At 35.2% G+C, this 19,247-nt stretch overlaps 1 protein-coding gene across 1 annotated transcript; it reads left to right on the top strand.

Annotated features, from left to right (window-relative positions):
* Window positions 1-345: 345 nt before the first annotated feature.
* Window positions 346-1,275, top strand: LOC134477586 (olfactory receptor 4P4-like). The gene has a single exon (XM_063255688.1). It carries the CDS (start codon window positions 346-348, stop codon window positions 1,273-1,275), a length of 930 nt encoding a protein of 309 aa, XP_063111758.1.
* Window positions 1,276-19,247: the final 17,972 nt, after the last annotated feature.

The raw sequence follows: 19,247 nt of genomic DNA, 5'->3' as shown, positions 1-19,247 counted from the left end.
TCTGTGTTACTTTTACCCTTTTAATGTTTTTTCTTTAAATAAAAAACCAACTAAAAAAAGAAAAATAATTTCAGAACAGTACCTACTGGGTTTTTGTAAGAGTTAAATGTATGCAAATATTTATTAAATTCCATGTATCCTCTTATTAAATATTAAAAATAAAATATTTTTAATTAAAAGAGCTTTATAGATTAATCTTGAAACAAGTCTGCTATGATTTCAACTAACTTTTTGATGTATAAATATCTCCAAAACTTATACAATCTACATTATTGAAGGTATATTTTGTTTGGCATTATTCCAGGTGAATGGGTTTACTGTTTATTGTGGATTCACACTGCCATCATGGAAAATCAGAAGAATGTCACAGAATTTATTTTTCTGGGACTGTGGAGGAATCAGAAAATAGAGCAACTGTCCTTTTTCCTGTTCTTGCTTTGTTACCTGGCCGTCCTTATGGGAAATGTCACCATTTTACTCACGATCACCTGCAGCCACCTAATGGAGCAACCTATGTACTACTTTCTGTGCCACCTTTCCCTCATGGACCTCTGCTACACCTCCAGTGTGGTTCCCAGGCTCATCAGGGACTTGGCTGCTGCAAGAAAAAGCATCTCCTACCACGAGTGTATGACCCAGCTCTTCGCCGCCCACCTATTGGCAGGTGTGGAAATATTCATCTTGGTGTGCATGGCTCTTGACCGCTATGTTGCCATCGTCAAACCACTGCACTATACGGTCATCATGAACCCGAAGAGGTGCAGCATACTGATTGGCACGGCCTGGGGACTTGGGTTTTGGCACTCGATCACTCTACTTCTCATGGTTCTCAGTCTGCCGTTCTGTGGTCCTAACCAGATAGATCACTACGTATGCGATGTGAAGCCTCTTTTGAAACTTGCTTGCAAAGACGTTCATGTTGTTAGTATCTTACTGACTGCTAATTCGGGGATGGTGGCAATTGTCATTTTTCTTGTGCTGGTGGCTTCTTATATATTCATTTTGTATCATCTTAGGACAAAGTCATCTGCAGGGCGTCGCAAAGCTCTTTCCACCTGTAGCTCTCATGTAACGGTTGTAGTTTTATTTTTTGTGCCTTGTATTTATATCTATGCGCTACCTGCAGGAGACCAGAACATGGACAAGGAGATCTCTGTGTTTTACACTGTGATTGCACCCATGCTGAATCCTCTCATCTATACGCTAAGAAATATGGAGATGAAGATTTCCATGCGCAAAGTGTGGTCTCAAATGTTACACTGCAAATTAAGGTAAATAAGGGAACATTCATTATGCTTTTACTCTTGCGAGACATCATGGGAACAATCTAAGCTTTCTCCAGGACGTTAGCGTAACTGACCTCTCACGTGACTGCTAGTGAAGTTGTAATCTGTACTTTTAAGTAGCTCAGATATTTCCATATATAATCAACCAGTTTAAAGAATACAAAAAGTGGACTTTGAAAGCACTTTTTATTTTATATGTCTCCAATAAATGAAATCCTATTTTCTTTGAGATAAGACCCAGTGTTTTCACTGTTAATCTTTTGAATCTGGTCAGGTCTGATATGTTCATCTCAGAACTCATCATATGTCATTACATAATTAGATTTGGTGTCATGAATAACTGGATATCATACTAATTCTGTCAGTTTTTGTATATGATTTTGACAGTTTTCATTAATTATATGTCTCTATTTCTATAAAATGAGGTAATACTACATTTCCTAAATATGGAAGATTAGATTACATATGTGAATTTTTTGGTGATAATGCAAATTAAACTGAGCTATTACCCAGTGTCTGTATTATTATTATTGTTGTTGTTGTTGTTGTTATTATTATCATTTTCAGTACTGGCCATTGAACTGAGGGTTTTGTACTGGGTTTCACCCCTAGCCTATATGTAAGTTTTCAATTGGTTATTTATCTTTTGAGGTAAGGTCTCAGTGAACTACTTTGCCGGGACTAGGTTCAAACTTGGATCTTCCTGCTTCCGCCTCCCAAGATGATGGGATTGCACTTGAGTGGTAACAATTTTGGCTAGCCTGGCACATGTAAGTTTTAATGGGAGAGGTCAGAAAAGATAATTTCATGTTCCTATTCTTTCTTCTTTTCCTGCATCTCTTTTTGTGTGGCTTTATAGTAAAATCTCTCTCATCTCTAGGGCTTTGGTCTTGTTCTCTCCTTTCCTTGGGATGTCCCTGTTGCTATGCTCAGAGTCTGAGCTCCACAGATCCTTGCACACTGGGTGCTATATTCTTCAAGAAGAAACCAAAAGTATTTTGAATTCTTTAGTCTTCTTTACTGCTATTCTTCTGTGCATTTACCACCTCTCAGAGGTACCATGTAACATGTGTGTCTCTGCTCATAAACTAGAATTTTTACAATTTTAATGAACCATAATATTATGTGCTCTATTTTTGTTTATATCTTTCGTTTTTAGTAATAGCCCAAATTTGAGAGAAATAAGCAGTGAGTTACACTGAAAGACACTGTTTTCTTTTCTGTTTGATGTGTGCTGTTCTTAAATCTTTAGAATATTTTCATATGTAAATAACAATTGTGCCCTAATAACAAGCAGTAACTGAAAGAGAAAAAAGTGAACAAACTTCTCCACATGCCTTTTAGCAAGAAAATAAAATCCAGTTTGCTGTCAGTCCTCTCTCTGATATGTTCATTCACTGATTTTCTGCATGTGAGGAGCACTACTATTTCAGCTGTAGTTTCTCTCATCTCGTAAAATAATTTGACCTGATCTGTGATCTGAGCCTATGTTCCCATTGCCTGGTATTTGCCTACACTCAGGTACTTATGTCTTCTCAGCAGCATGGCTGAATGAATTAACTTCAGAATTTCCTTGATTGAGGTTGTCTTGGTTCAAGGCAAGGTCTATACCAAGCAAAAATTTAGGTGTTGCAGAGTTTGTCTTCAGTGCTAAATCTCCCTTATCGTGTTTGAATGCTCAGAAATTTTGAAATATCGGTGTCATCACCTACCTCACCTTTTCTTCCCCTTCTTCCTCTTCTTCCTTGCCCTCCTCTTGATCCTCCATTTTTTGCACCTCTTGCTTCTGCTTCTGATTTAAGATCTCTCTGTGTTCCCCATTCTGTGCTTAATAATCACTTCTTTCTCTTGAATCTGTGCAAAACTTAGACTCTCAGGGGAAACACTGTCTATTCAAAAAGAAAATCTGTTTTAACTACTTATGTGTTGTTTCAAACATTTATTGGACTCAAATTTTTCTTTGGAACTTTTGGATGGTTTTTAAGCATAGGCACATAGTATGTACAAATATTCCTGTACATGAGGAGTGTGTCCATGTTCTTCTGACCAGGAGGTTTTGTGAATTTCCAGCATGGGTCAGGGAAGTGTCCATCCAGTCAGAATGAATACTAGGCAGCAAAACAAAGAAAAACTAAAACCTTTCATTATCTTATGCTACTCTAATGGCCACAAAATTGTACTGAAATAATTACAGTGATTTTATATAATTAGACCATTAACACAATCTATTGATCAAAGACTAATTCTTTTTGCTCGTTGTCATGTCTAGAATTGACTTTCTGGGCTACTCATTATGTCTAATATTTGCAAAAAATCTCCATCAATTAAATATGGAGGAGAACTTGATTCAATGTCTTGTTCTGTATATGAGTATAAGCAATACATGTAAGAATACTTATTAAATTGTAAATAGGTAGTTCAAGAAATTCTATCAAATTACATAGAGATTTATTGGTAATTTAGATATTAAACATTAATCACTTTTAAAAGAAATATCTTAATTGAATGCAAAAACACTCATTTCACATGAAAACATTCTTTAATCCCATAACTATCAGAAATGTCATCCTGGAAGTGGTTTGGAACTCAAAAATAAGAACTCAAGGACAGATTGAAGCCAAAAGCTATACCTTCTGCATGTATTATGGTTTTCACATTGTTCAACTTTTTCTCTAACCATACCTATATCTCTAAATACCCAGTAAGAGTCACTTAGACTCTTTCTGTTAGGACCTTGAGATGAATCATTAAGTTATTTATTTGGGAGTTTTCGGATCTTCTAATGTAGACACATAGCTATGAAGTACCCTTGAGAAATGCTTTCAATAGGTCTCACAGATATTGATATGTTGTGCTTCTTTCATTTGATTTCAGGAATTTTTATTTTTCCCTGATTTCTTTGTGACCCATTCATTCTTCAAAAGCTGTTATATAGCTGGGGCTATAGCTCAGTGTCACAGTGCCTGACTGACACTCAAAGCCATGTGTTCAATTCCTGGTATAAAAAAAGTATATTATTCAATTACGACTTCCTGTGGTTTCTTCTATCAATTTTTAATGTTATTTTATTGAGATGATGTTAGGGTGCATCAGAAAATTTTACTTGTTTTGCATTTACTGTGACTTATTTATGGCCTAACATGTGATCGATTTGGGGAGAAAAATTCCATAGGGTAACAAAAAATGTGTTTTGCTGTTTTTCAAAACAAAAAATCTCTACAGATAGCCGAGCCCATTTGATCTATAGTCTAATTTCAGATGTTTCCTTGTTTTTTAAAACTAGCTGACCAATTACTGAGAGTGGTGCACTTAAGATCCCAATATGATTATATTTATGCCTTTGTGTCCTTTGATTACAGACAGAAACTTTTAAGGAAATTTGGTGCACAAAAATTCAGTGCATATGTATTTCCAGCTGTGATTGCTTCTTGCTGTATTCTTCCCTTTACCAATATGTAATGATATTTTTTCTTCTAAATAGTGTTGGTCTGAAGATGATTTTAACAGACATAAGTATACTTCTGATTACTCTTAAGCTCAGCTTCTTTAGCTCCTTTTCTGTCCTTTGACTTTCCATCTTTGTAGATGAAATGTATCTTTTGAGGCAACATGTAAATTGGTCTTACATTTTTGTATCCTATTTACTGGTCTGTATTTAGAGACTTAACTTTCTTTACATTAGAGGTTATTGAAATGTCTGAATTAGTTCCTGACATTTTTCTGCACTTTGATTCATTAATCTCTCTCACCTCCTCCTCCTCCTCCTGAATCTCTAGCTCTCTATCTCTCTCTCTGTCTGTCTCCTCTCTTTCTAAGGTAATCTTCTAGTGAAATTTATTCCTCCTCTTGCCTTCCTGGATGTTATTTCAAAATCACTGTTTAGGATCATCTTCTCTTGTTGGTCATGGATTTCTTTAGTGTTTCTTTATCTTGAAAGACCTTTTGATTTTACAGTATATTTCTGCTTCTATTTTAAATGATAACCTTGCAGGATACAGTAATCTGCTTTTGCAATCAAATTATCTTCTGGGCATTTCTTCTGACTGGTACAAACAAATATGTTTCTTTCTGTTCTTTCCTTTCTTTGTTATACTAAAGTGTAGCATGGCCACGTTCTATTCGTTTCTATACCATGCCGTGCTCTTTTATACTAACTAAATATGGTTTCTTCAGCTGCTTGTCTTCCATGGACCTTTCCTATGCCCCTCATGCAACACATTCTGTTTACTAAGTCAGCAGAATCTGTTTTATTTTCTGTTTTTTTTTATTTTAATTTTATTTTAAAGAGAAAAATGAAGAAGCAAACAGACAAAAACACAACAAACTCAAAATAACAACAGTAAAAAGAACAAAACAATTGTGATATAGGATTTCAAACCAAGATAATAGGAACTTAACAATGGTTGTTGTATTGTGTATTTTTTCTCAGGTTACCAGATACAGGGATGCAAAATTGATCAAACAATATAATTTCCCTTTGAGCAGCTTCTTTGCATTTTACTATATCTATTGGATCTTTTGGATTTTATTTATTTCTTCAGTTTCTTACAGTAGCAAGACAATATGGTGTGTACACATGCAAGTCTGATTTATTTCACTTGTGAGTATGATTTCTAGTTGCATCCATTTACCTACAAAAGCCTTGATTTTACCATTCTTTATGGCTGAATAGCATTCCACTGTATAAAAATACCACGTCTTTTGTTTGTTTGTTTTTTTCCTTTCACTTTATAATTTAATTACTGCAAGCATTTGTCATAACAGAATGCTAACAGAGAAACTCAGTTGCAAAGGGTTTTAGGTGTACACTTTGGAGTTTATCTAGGAGAAGAAAGGGAAGATTAGAGAATATTCTAGAGGGGAGATGTGCCAGTGAACAAGGCTGATGCAGGTAAGTGGAGAGATGGGGTGTTTGCACGCCTGTGCACATGCATGTGTGCACTTGCGTGTGTGTGCATGTTTGTTTTTTTAGTTATTTAAAGAGAAAAACAAAACTAAACAAAGCAAAACAGTAAATGGCTAGAAGTAATACTAGAAGTAAAACAGAATTTCAAGAGAAAAAATATACAGTAAGAATTCACCAGCTTACAGATCACACATTGTCATCTCAGAAACAGTTGTGCAGAATACAAAATTAAAGCATACAAAGTAGACATTAACACAGTGAGATTGCCGACAGTTCTGTTCAATGATCCAACAAAAACTCAGCAATATGGTTCTCTATCTTATACTTTTAAATATACTTGCAGTTATATCTTTTAGACCACATTCTTCTCTCATTTTTATGCTAACAATCACACATTTTGAAATGGTTTCCAATACTCCCACAGTTCTTACAACTTTTTCTTTGAAGGGGAAAAGAAAAAAAGATTTTTAAAATACCCAAAAACCAACAAAACAAAACAAGACAGAGCAAAGAAAAACCCAATGTGACAAAACAAAACAGAGTCAGTTAGATTACTAGGTGATCAACAATGATTACCATTATGCCTCTTGGTATCTTAAGAAGAGTTGCCTATATCATCAGGCATAAAAGAATTGAACAAAACAGTGCAGAAGACCAGTAAAACCCACACTGGACAGCTTACAGGACTTCCAAAGAAGATAATAGTCAAACGACTATGGACATCATAGAATATCTGGTTGCCTTCCAGATGGTTGCCTATACCCTCAAACTTGATACTATTAAGTAAAACAGAATATAATAAAATAAGTAAAAACAGGATGTGGAGAAAAATACAGGGGTTCAAATCAGGTTAATAGGGAAACAAAAAAGTTACTATAATATATCACACTATTTTTAATTTAGTTTTCCCTTAGTTAAAAGATACTAAGAAATAAATTAATTTAAAAAGGAAGGGGGAGGATATTGAGATAAAAAAGAAAATACCAGTAGAACATCGGTGAGAACCGAAAAATTTAAGCGTCATTGTGTTTCACCACCAGATAGCCTGACATAAATAGTAGTTACCATAGTGACTCTTTCCTTGAAATATTTGAGTCTAACTTCGTATACTATAGCATCAAACTTATCAAGACAGTGTGAAACCGTTCAAGAGAATGAAATTATTGCAGGGTATTTAAAACCAGCTAACAGGAACCGAACACCAGTTTTTTTTTTTTTAATTTTATTTAAAAGGAAAAAAGAGAAAAAAACAAAACAAAACAAAGCGGTGTAAGGGTACACGTAATACAGAACTACAAAAAAAAAAAAACGAGTAAGAAATCACCTGTTAATAGGTTACATATTATCATCGTAGAAATAGTTGCTCAAATCACAGTATCAAAGAATATAAAGTGGACATTCAAACAGAGAGACTGCAAACAGCTGTGTTCAATGATCCAAAAACATTAATATAGTCAGCTATTTAACACCCCTAAACACACTTGCTGTTATATCCTTTAGAGTTCTTTTTTTTCCCCTCTCTTTTTTACAACAAAATTTACACATTTTGGATTTTATTACCCCTTAGTTCTTATTACTATTTTGGGGGGGGGAGAGAATAAAGTCAAATATGGCAAAACAAAGCTGTCAGTCAAAAGCAAGGATAGACATAGCACATGATGTAAAACAGAGTACAAGGTTATCAACAATGGTTATCAAAAATGTCTCTTGTTTCCTTAAATGAATTGTCTATCTCATTAGATATTATAAAGTTGAACAAAACAGTAGAGAACAAGACCAATAAAACTTAGGCATTGTAAACATTGTAAACAGGACTTCCAAAGGAGATAATAGTCAAACCAGAATGGGCATCATAGTGAATCTTATTGCCTTCAAAGTAGTTGCCTATACCCTCAAACTTGATACTACCATACAGAATGGAACAGTCTAATCAGTCAAAACAAGATCGTGGGAGTATTACAGGACTTCAAAACAAGTTAATAGGAAATAAAAAAGAGTTCCTATTATATATCCAGCTAATTTTTTTAAATTTTTCCCCTTAATTAAAACAAATATAAGAAATAACTAAATAATTTTTTAAAGAATAAGGGAGAGATTGAGATAAAACAGGACATAACAATATAACAAAACAGGTCAAAGCATGACTGTTTCAGCAACTTAGTGCTTCACCACCAAATAACCCAACTTAATAGTGGCTACAATAGTGTCTGTCTTTTTCCTTGAAATATTTGGATAAAACTTCATATACTATAGCTTCAAATATTTCCATATCAAGAAGTCCAGAATAAAGCCTTTCCAATTAATAAGTGAAAACTTTATAAGGCTTCAAGGCCACATAATGGGGAATCATGATTACCACATATTTTTATATATTTGAATCATTACTTACATTAGGGAAACTATGTGGTATTCATACATGCAAGATTGATTTATTTTACTTATGAGTATGGTCTCAAGCTGTGCCCATTTATTGATAAATATCTCAATGTCATCCTTCTTTATAGCTGAATAATACACCATTGTATAGAAATACCACAATTTTTTTATCCATTCCTCAGTTGATGGACAGTTGGGTTGTTTCCAAGATCTGGCAATTACAAATTGTGCTGCTATAAACATAGGTGCACATATATCACTGTGGTATCATGCTTTCAGTTCTTCTGGGAATATGCCTAGAAGTGGAATAGCTGGAATAAATAGGATTTCCAATCCCAACTTTTTGAGAAATCTCCACACAGACCTCCACAAAGGCTGTACCAGTCTATACTCCCACCAAGAGTGTAGGAGAGTTCCTTTTTCCCCACAGCCTCTCCAGCATTTGCTGTTGTTGGTTTTCTTGATCCTGGCCATTCTTTCAGGAGTGAGATGGTATCTCAGTGTGATTTTAATTTGAATTTCACTAATGACCAATGATGATGAACATTTTTTCATATATTTATTTGCCATTTGCATTTCTTCATCTGAGAAGTGCGTATTCATCTCAGATGCCCATTTTTGGATTGGATCTTTGAATTTTGGAGGTCTGAGTTTTATTAATTCTTTATATGTTTTAGACAAGACTCCTTTGTCTGAGAGAGAGTTCACTAAAATCTTTTCCCAGTTTGTGCGTTTTCTTTTCACTATGCTGGAGATTTCTTTTGACATGCAGAAACTTTTTAATAAGAAGTGGTCCCAGTTATTGATTCTGGGTAGTATTTCCTGTGCGGTTTGAGTCCTGTTCATGAATTCTCTACTTACTCCTATGTCTCCAAGGTTTCTACCCAATTTGTCTTCCAATAGATTTAGTGTTTCTGTTTTAATATTCAGATCTTTGACCCATTTAGATTTTAATTTAGTACATGGTGATAGACATGGGTCTAGCTTTAGTTTTTAGCAAATGGAGAGCCTGTTTTTCCAACACCATTTAATAAAGAGACTGTCGTTCTTCCAGTGAAATTGCTTGGCTCCTTTATCAAAGATAAGGTGGTTGAGTGTGTTTGTGGTTGTGGTTGTATCTTCTAATCTATTCCATTGATCTTCGGCTCTGTTTTGATTCCAATACCATGTTGATTTTACTACTGTTGCTTTGTAGTATAACTTCAAGTCAGGTATTGTGATGCCTCCTGCTTAGTCTTTGCTGCTTAGAATTTCCTTTGCGATTGTAGGTCTCTTCTGGTTCCAGATGGAATTTAGGAGTGATTTCTCTAGATCTATAAGGTATGTTGATGGTATTTCTATTGTGATTGCATTGAATCTGTATAACAGTTTTGGGAGAATGGTCATCTTCACAATGTTTGTTCTTCCTATCCATGAGCAAGGGATGTCTTTCCATTTTTCTGAGATCATCCTCAATTTCCTTTTTTTGGTGTATTATAATTATCAGTGTATAAGTCTTTCACTTCTTTCGTAAGAGTAATTCCTAAATATTTCATTTTTTTGCTTGCTAATGTGAAGAGTGTGGTTTCTCTTACTTCCCTCTCTGTGATTTTGTTGTTCGTGTATAGGAATGCTATTGATTTCTGAGTATTGATTTTGTATCCAGCCACATTACTGAATTTATTTATTGTATCTAAGAGTCTTTCAATGGATTATAGGGGGTCTTCTATGTAGAGTATCATGTCATCTGCAAACAATGATAATTTAACTTCTTCTTTTCTTATCTTTACCCTTTTATTTCTCTTTCTTGCCTAATTTCTCTGGCTAGTACTTCCAGTACTATATTAAATAGTAGTGTTGATAAAGGACATCTTTGTCTTGTGCCTGATTTTAAAGTAAAGGCTTTCAATTTTTGGCCATTTAGTATCATGCTGGCTGTTGGTTTGTCATAAATGGCCTTTATTATATTGAGGTGAAGACCATGTATTCCAATTTTCTGTAAAGTTCTTATCATGAATAAATGTTGGACATTATCAAAGGCTTTTTCTGCATCTATAGAAATGATCATGTGATTCTTATTTTTGGCTTTATTGATATGGTGGATTACAGTTATTGATTTGCATATGTTGAACCATCCTTGCATTCCTGGGATGAATCCCACTTGGTCATGGTGTATAATCTTCTTGATGATTTGCTGCATCCTATTTGCCAGTATTTTATTGAGGATTTTTGCATCTGTGTTCATTAGGGAGATCGGTACATAGTTCTCTTTTTTAGTTGGGTCTTTCTCAGGTTTTGGTACTAGAGTAATATTTGCTTCCAGGAATGACTTAGGAAGGATTGCTTCCCTTTCAATTTCATTGAATAGTTTGAGGAGTGTCGGCATTAGGCCTTCTTTGTATTTCTTGTAGAATTCTGCAGTGAATCCATCTGGGCCTGGGCTCTTCTTGGTGGGTCAGGACTTAATTACATTTTCAATTTCATTAACAGAGATTGGGTTATTCAACAGTTTTACATCCTCTTGTTCTAGCTTTGGTACTTCATACGTTTCTAAGAATCTGTCTATTTCTTTTGTGTTATCAAACTTTTGAGAGTAGAGGTTTTTGAAATAGGTGTTGATGATCTTCTGTATTTCTATTGGGTCTGTAGTGATTTCAACTTTTTCATTTCTTATTGCATGAATTTGAGCTTTTTCTTCCCTTTTTTAAATAAGGTTGGTTAGGTTTTAATAAGGTTAATAAGGTTTAATAAGGTTAATAAGGTTATCGATTTTATTTATTCTTTTAAAGAACCAACTCTTTCATTCATTGATTCTTTGGATTGTTTTCTTAGTCTCTATTGCATTGATTTCTGCTCTGATTTTTATAATTTCCTGGCTTCTTTGGGCTTTAGGCTTGACTTGCTCTCCTTTTTCTAGCTGTTTGAGGTGTGGCATCAAGTTATTTATTTGTATTGGTTCTGTTTTCCTGATGTGGGAACTCAGTGCAATAAATTTTCCTCTCAGGATGGCTTTCATTGCATCCTACAGATTCCGGTAAGTTGTATCTGCATTTTCATTTTCTTTTAGGTATCGTTTAATTTCTTCTTTAATTTATTCTGTGACGCATGGATTACTCAAGAGTGTGTTATTTAGTTTCCATGTGTTTGCGTGATTTTTGCAGTATCTTTTATCAATAATTTCTAATTTCAGAGCGCTATGATCTGATAACATGCAAGGGATGATTTCAACTCTTTTGCATTTGTTTAAATATGTTCTGTGAGCTAACATATGGTCTATTTTAGAGAATGATCCATGTACTGCTGAGAAGAATGTCTATTCTGATGTTGTTAGGTGGATCATTCTGTATATGCCTATCAAACCCATTTGTTCACAGGTGTGATTCAGTTGTGTTATTTCTTTGCTCATTTTCTATCTGGTTGATCTGTCCCTGGTGTCAATGGTGTATTAAGGTCTCCTGTTACAATTGTGTTACTGATAATTTGAGTTTTCATTTCTGTTAATAATTGTTTTATATAATTCGGTGCTCTTTAGTTTGGTGTGTATATATTTAAGATAGTTATCTCTTCCTCTTTGAGTTTTCCCCTTACGAGTATGTAGTGACCTTCTTTGCCTTTATGGTCATTGTTGGTTTAAAGTTCACATTTTCTGCAAACAGAATGGCTACTCCTGCCTTTTTTTGGTTTCCTACTGCATGAAGTATTATTTTCCATCCTTTGACTTTCAGTCTGTGAGTATCCTTCTGGGTTAGATAGGTTTCCTGTAAACAGCATATGGTTGGCTTTTGTTTCTTGATCCATTCTGCTAGTCTGTTTCTTTTGATTGGTGCATTGAGACCATTTACATTAATGGTTATTACTGTTACATGCTGGTGTATTGCAGGAATGTTATCTCTCTGCTGTTGCATCTTTATCTTTCTGTTCTGTTTAATTATCTGCTTTGCTTAGTGTTTTTTTTCTTTGTGTATCTAAACTGTCTTTCAATATTTTTTGCAGGGTTGGTTTGGTGTTCATGAAGTTCTTCAGCTCTTCTTTGTCATGGAAGTATCGTATTTCACCATCAATTTTGAATGATAGTTTTGCAGAATATATCAGTCTAGGTTGGAAATCATTTTACTTTAGGATCTGGAATACTTCACTCCATGCTCTTCTTGACTTTATTGTTTGTGCTGAGAAGTCTCCTGTGATTCTGATAGGTTTTCCTTTGTAATGATCTGTCTTTTCTCTCTGACAGCTTTTAATAATCTATTCTTGTGTTGGATTTCTGGGATGGTGATTATTGTATGTCTGGGTGTAGTTTTATTTTGGTTATGACTATTTGGAATTCTATATGCTTCACTGATCCTGATGTCAGTTTCTGATCTCATGCTTGGGAAATTTTTAGCTATTACTTCTCTAAATATCCTCTTAACATCCTTTTTGTTGTCTCCTTCTTTTTCATTAATCCCTATGATTCTTATGTTATTCTTCTTTGCATCGTCTTGCAGTTGTTGGATTGTTGTTTCCTGATTCCTTGTTATTTTTAAAAGATCTTTCCTTTTCTGTTCACTAGCTGCAATCCTGTCTTCAAGGTCTGAAATTCTATCTTCACTTTCATTAAGGCGGTTTTTATAACTTTCAGTGGAGTTTTTTATTTCCTGTATATCTCTGTGCATCTGCATTATGTATTCTGTTTGTTTCTTATATTGCTCGTCTAGGGATTCTATCTTTTTGTTTAGTTCCTCCAATTTTTTACCTGTGTTTTCTTTAGATATATTCAGAATCTCTTTCATTTCTTTTATTATTTCTTGTTTTATCTGGGAGATTATTTCGTGTTTGAATTTCTTTAAAGCTTCCTGGTGTTGCTTTTCAATTTCAGTAGCTATTGTGTCTGATATTTGAGGTGGATGGCATATATTTTCTTCTATATACATTGTTCCTAAGATTTCTTGAGATGGGCTGGACGTTTGAGGTTGTAATTTTGTCTTTCGTTTTGTCATTTTCCTATATTTCTGTGTTTCAAATGTTATTTGAAAGCTTCCGCAGGATCTGTTGGAAATCCCCTTCTATGTTTGCAGCTACTGATACTCTGGCACCACGCTACCCCAAGCCACTGGGCCTGCAGAACCAATGGCCCTCCTCTGCCTGCTCAGAACTCCGCAGTTCCAGATAAGCTGGGCCTCAGGGACACTGTGCGTTCACCTGCCCCTTGGAAGCTCCACAGCTCTCCAATCGCAGCCGGGTTAGGGTACTCTTCACAGGCCACGGTGCCTCAGGAACCTGCAATCCTTCCCTGCTTACAGAGATATCCACAGACCTCCAGACACAGGGAGAGGCCGATGCAGGTGCCCCAGATCCACCAAGCCCCTCCTCTGCACACAGATGGCTAGGCACGGCAGCGAAACAGGCTGGGCTCCAGGGATAGTGTGGGCCTGCCCACCAGTCAGAAGCTCAGCAGTTCTCCAAGTGCAGCTGAGATGGGGAGGTGGATGTAGAGGCCTCAAACCCACTTCTCCACTTCACTGCACCCGGAAGCCTGGAAGGTCCAAAACAGTCTGAGATTTGGGCAGAGTGTGCTGAGCACTCACCACAGCCTGCAGTGCCTCAGGAACCTGCGATCCCTCCCTGCTTGCAGAGATATCCACAGTCCTCCAGACACAGGGAGAGGCCGATGCAGGTGCCCCAGATCCGCCCAGCCCCTCCTCTGCCTGGAACACCAGTTTCTATATTATCTCTCTGCCTATAAAAAAATTGCTTATGCTATTGCATACATTAACATGTAATAAGATACAACATGTTAGAACAAATAGAAACAGATGAACAACAACTTGATGGGTCTTCAAAACAGGATGATATTAAATCAGCACTAGCTATTATGCCATTTTATTTTCTTCAATATAGTTATTTGTAGTACCACACACAATAAAATAAAACAACCCAGATTAAAACCATTCCAATCAATGAGTGAAAACATTATATGGCTTCAAACCAGTGTGACTGGGAATCATGATTACCACATACTTTTATGTATTCTTGTTGTTTCTTACACTAGGGAAACTATTCAGTATTTATACATGTGAGTTTGATTTATTTCACTTATGAGTGTGGTCTCAAGCTGCGTGCATTTATTTATAAATGTCTCAATGTGATCATTCTTTATAGCTGAGTAGTACTCCATTGTATACAAATACCACAACTTTTTTATCCATTCTCAGTTGATGGACACTTAGGTTGTTTCCAAGATCTGGCTATTACAAATTGTGCTGCTATAAACATGGTGCTGTAGTATGATGTATCACTGTAGTGTATCACTGTAGTATGATGCTTTCAGTTCTTCTGGGAATATGCCTAGAAGTGGAATAGCTGGGTCAAATGGGCTTCCAGTCCCAGCTTTCTGAGAAATCTCCAGACTGACCTCCACAATGGTTGCACTCCCACCAACAGTGCAGGAGACTTCCTTTTTTCCCCCACAGCCTCTCCAGCATTTATTTTTAATGGTTTTCTTGATCTTGGCTATTCTTTCAGGAGTGAGATGAAATCCCAGTGTGGTTTTAATTTGCATTTCTCTAATGACTAATGATGCTGAACATTTTTTCATATATTTATTTGCCATTTGTATTTCTTCATCTGAAAATTGTTTTTCATCTCAGATGCCCGTTTTTGGATGGGGTTCTTGAATTTTGGGGTCTGAGTTTTTTTTAATTCTTTATATGTTTTAGACAAAAGACCTTTGTCTGAAGAGCAGTTCACTAGAATTTTTTTCCCAGTTTGAGGGGTTTCTTTTCACTATGTTAGAGATTTCTTTCGATGTGCAGAAACTTTTTAATAAGATGTGATCCCAGTTATTGACTCTGGGAAGTATTTCCTGTGTGGTTTCAGTCTTGTTCACGAATTTTCTACCTACCCCTATGTCTTCAAGTTTTTTGCCCAATTTGTCTTCCAATAGATTTAGTGTTTCTGTTTTAATATTTAGATCTTTGATCCATTTAGATTTTATTTTAGTATATGGTGACAGGCATGGGTCTAGTTTTCGTTTTCGGCATATGGAGAGCCTGTTTTTCCAACATCATTTATTAAAGAAACTGTCATTCTTCCAGTGAACATGTTTGGCCCCTTTATCAAAGATAAGGTGATTGAGTGTGTTTGTAGTTGTGGTTGTGTCTTCTAATCTATTCCACTGATCTTCAGTTCTGTTTTGATTCCAGTATCATGTTGATTTAACTACAGTTGCTTTGTAGTATAACTTCAAGTCAGGGATTGTGATGCCTCCTGCCTTGCCTTTGATGCTTAGAACTGTCTTTGCTATCCTGGGTCTCTTCTCACTCCAGATCCGTTTTAGGAGTGATTTCTCGAGATCTATGAGGTATGTTGATGGTATTTTTATCGGGATTGCATTGAATCTGTATAAGAGTTTTGGAAGAATGACCATTTTCACAATATTTATTCTTTCTATCCATGAGAAAGGGATGTTTTTCCATTTTCTGAGATCATCTTCAATTTCATTTTTCAGTGTATTATAATTATCTCTGTACAGGTCTTTCACTTCTTTTGTGAGAGTAATTCCTAGATATTTCATTTTTTGGTTGCTAGTGTAAAGGGTGTGGCTCTTCTTATTTCTGTCTCTGTGATTTTGTTGTAAGTGTATAAGAATGCTATTGATTTTTGAGTATTGATTTTGTATCCAGCCACATTACTGAATTTATTTATTATATCTAGGAGTCTTTCAATGGAGTTTTGCGGATCTTCTATGTAGAGTATCATGTCATCTGCAAACAACGATAATTTAACTTCTTCTTTTCCTATCTTTACCCCTTTTATTTCTCTTTCTTGTCTAATTGCTCTGGCTAGTATTTCCAGTACTATATTAAATAGGAGTGGTGACCTCCTTGCCTTGTGCCTGATTTTAAAGTAAAGGCCTTCAATTTTTGGCCATTTAGTATGATAATGGCTGTTGGTTTGTCATAGGTGGCCTTTATTATATTGAGGTAAAAACCATCTATTCCAATTTTCTGCAAGGTTCTTATTATAAATGAATGTTGTACCTTATCAAAAGCTTTTTCTGCATCTATAGAAATAATCATGTGATTCTTACTTTTGACTCTACTGATATGGTGGATTACATTTATAGATTTACATATGTTGAACCATCCCTGAATACCTGGGATGAATCCCACTTGGTCATGGTGTATAATCTTCTTGATGATTTGCTGCCTCCTATTTGCCAATATTTTATTAAGGATTTTTGCATCTGTGTTCATTATGGAAATGGCCTGTAGTTCCCTTTTTCTGTTGGGTCTTTCTCAGGTTTTGGTACTAGAGTAATATTTGCTTCCAGGAATGCCTTGGGAAGGATTGCTTCCCTTTCAGTTTCATTGAAGAGTTTGAGGAGTGTCGGCATTAGGTCCTCTTTGTATTTCTCATAGAATTCTGCAGTGAATCCATCTGGGCCTGGGCTCTTCTTTGTAGGTAAGGACTTAACTACATTTTCGATTTCATTAATAAAAATGGGTTATTCAGTAGTTTTACATCTTCTTGATCTAGCTTTGGTACTTCATATGTTTCGAGAAATCTGTCTATTTCTTCTGTGTTATCAAACCTTTGAGAGTACAGGTTTTGATATAGGTGTTGACAATTTTCTGTATTTCTTTTGGGTCTGTAGTGATTTCATCTTTTTCATTTCTTATTCCATGAATTTGAGCTTTTTCTTCCCTTTTTTTTTTAATAAGGTTGGCTAGGGGCTTATCGACTTTATTTATTCTTTCAAAGAACCAACTCTTTGATTCATTGATTTTTTGGATTGTTTTCTTAGTCTCTATTGCATTGAATTCTGCTCTGATTTTTATTATTTCCTCTCTTCTTTTGGCTTTGGGCTTGACTTGCTCTTCTTCTTTTTCTAGCTGTTTGAGGTGTATCATCAAGTTATTCATTTATATTTGTTCTGTTTTCTTGATGTTGGCCCTCAGTGCAATAAATTTGCCTCTGAGGACAGCTTTCATTGCATCCCACAGATTCTGCTAAGTTGTATTTGTGTTTTCATTTGTTCGTACATATTGTTTAATTTCTTCTTTAATTTCCTCTGTGACCCACTGATTACCCAAGAGTGTGTTATTCAGTTTTCATGTGTTTGTGGGATTTTTGCAGTGTCTTTTATCATTAATTACAAGTTTCATAGCACTATTATCTGATAACATGCAGGGGATGATTTCAACTCTTTTGCATTTGTTTAAATATGTTCTGTGAGTTAATATATGGTCTATTTTAGAGAATGACCCATGTACTGCTGAGAGGAATGTGTATTCTGTTGTTGTTGGGTGGAATACTCTGTATATGTCTATTAAGTCCATTTTTTCACAGGTGTGATTCAGTTATTTTATTTCTTTGCTGATTTTCTGTCTTGTTGATTGGTGTCAATGGTGTGTTAAAATCTCCTGCTATAATTGTATTACTGCTAATTTCATTTTTCATTTCTGATATTACTTGTTTTATATAACTGGGTGCTCTGGAATTTGGTGCACATATATTTTTAAAATAGTTATCTCTTCCTTTTGAATTTTTCCTCTAACCAGTATGTAGTGACCTGCTTTATCTCTTTTGATCATTATTCGTTTTAAGTTCACATTGTCTGCCAACAGAATAGCTACCCCTGCTTTTTTGGGGGGTTCCTGTTGCATGGAGTATTGTTTTCCATCCTTTGACTTTCAGTCTGTTAGTATCCTTTTGCGTTAGATGGGTTTCTTGTAGACAGCGTACGGTTGGATTTTGTTTCTTGATCCATTCTGCCAGTCTGTTTTTTTTAATTAGTGCATTGAGACCATTTACGTTAATGGTTATAACAGTTATATATTGGTTTATTGTTGACATGTTATATTTCTGCTGTTGCATCTTTATCATTCTGTTCTATTTAATTGTCTACTTTGTTAAGTGGTTTCTTCCTAAGTGTATCTAAACTGTCTTTCAGTATTCTTTGCAGGATTGGTTTGGTGATCATGAATTTCTTCAGCTGTTCTTTTTTGTGGAAGTGTCTTATTTCTCCATCAATTTTGAAGGACAGTTTTGCAGAGTATATCAGTCTAGGTGGGAAATCATTTTCCTTTAGGGTCTAAAATACTTCACTCCATGCTCTTCTTGCCTTTATTGTTTGTGTTGAGAAGTCTGCTGTGATTCTGATAGGTTTTCCTTTATAAGTGATCTGTCTTTTCTCTCTGACAGCTTTTAATATTCTATTCTTTTGTTCGATTTCTGGAATGGTGATTATTATATTTCTGGGTGTAGTTTTATTTTGGCGATGGCTATTTGAAGTGCTATGTGCTTCATTGATCCTGATATCAGTTTCCAATTTCATATTTGAGAAGTTTTCAGCAATTACTTCTCTAAATATCCTCTTAACATCCTTTATTTTGTCTACTTCCTTTTCATTTATCCCTATCAAACTTATGTTGTTTTTCTTTGTATCATCTTGCAGGTGTTGAATTGTTATTTCTTGATATTTTTAAAAAGTCTCTCCTTTCCTGTTCACTGGCTGCAATCTTGTCTCTGAGGTCTGAAATTCTATCTTCACATTCATTGAGGCAGTTTTTACAACATTCAATGGAGTTTTTGATTTCCTATATATCACTTTGCATCTGTTTTATGTATTCTGTTTGTTTCTTATATTGTTCATCTAGAGATTCTATCTTTTTGTTTAGTTCCTCCATTTTTTAACTGTGTCTTCTTTAGATATGTTC

The sequence above is a fragment of the Cavia porcellus genome, unplaced genomic scaffold (genome assembly GCF_034190915.1).
Source record: "Cavia porcellus strain 051 isolate PalLab524CR breed Dunkin Hartley unplaced genomic scaffold, mCavPor4.1 scaffold_9, whole genome shotgun sequence".
Lineage (NCBI taxonomy): Eukaryota > Metazoa > Chordata > Mammalia > Rodentia > Caviidae > Cavia > Cavia porcellus.
Note: the sequence above shows the minus strand (reverse complement) of the source record. Positions and strands in the feature narration are given on the sequence as shown.

What these genes read in the sequence shown, in the direction of transcription:
- LOC134477586 (XM_063255688.1), top strand. Translation starts at nt 346, where the DNA reads ATGGAAAATCAGAAGAATGTCACAGAATTTATTTTTCTGGGACTGTGG.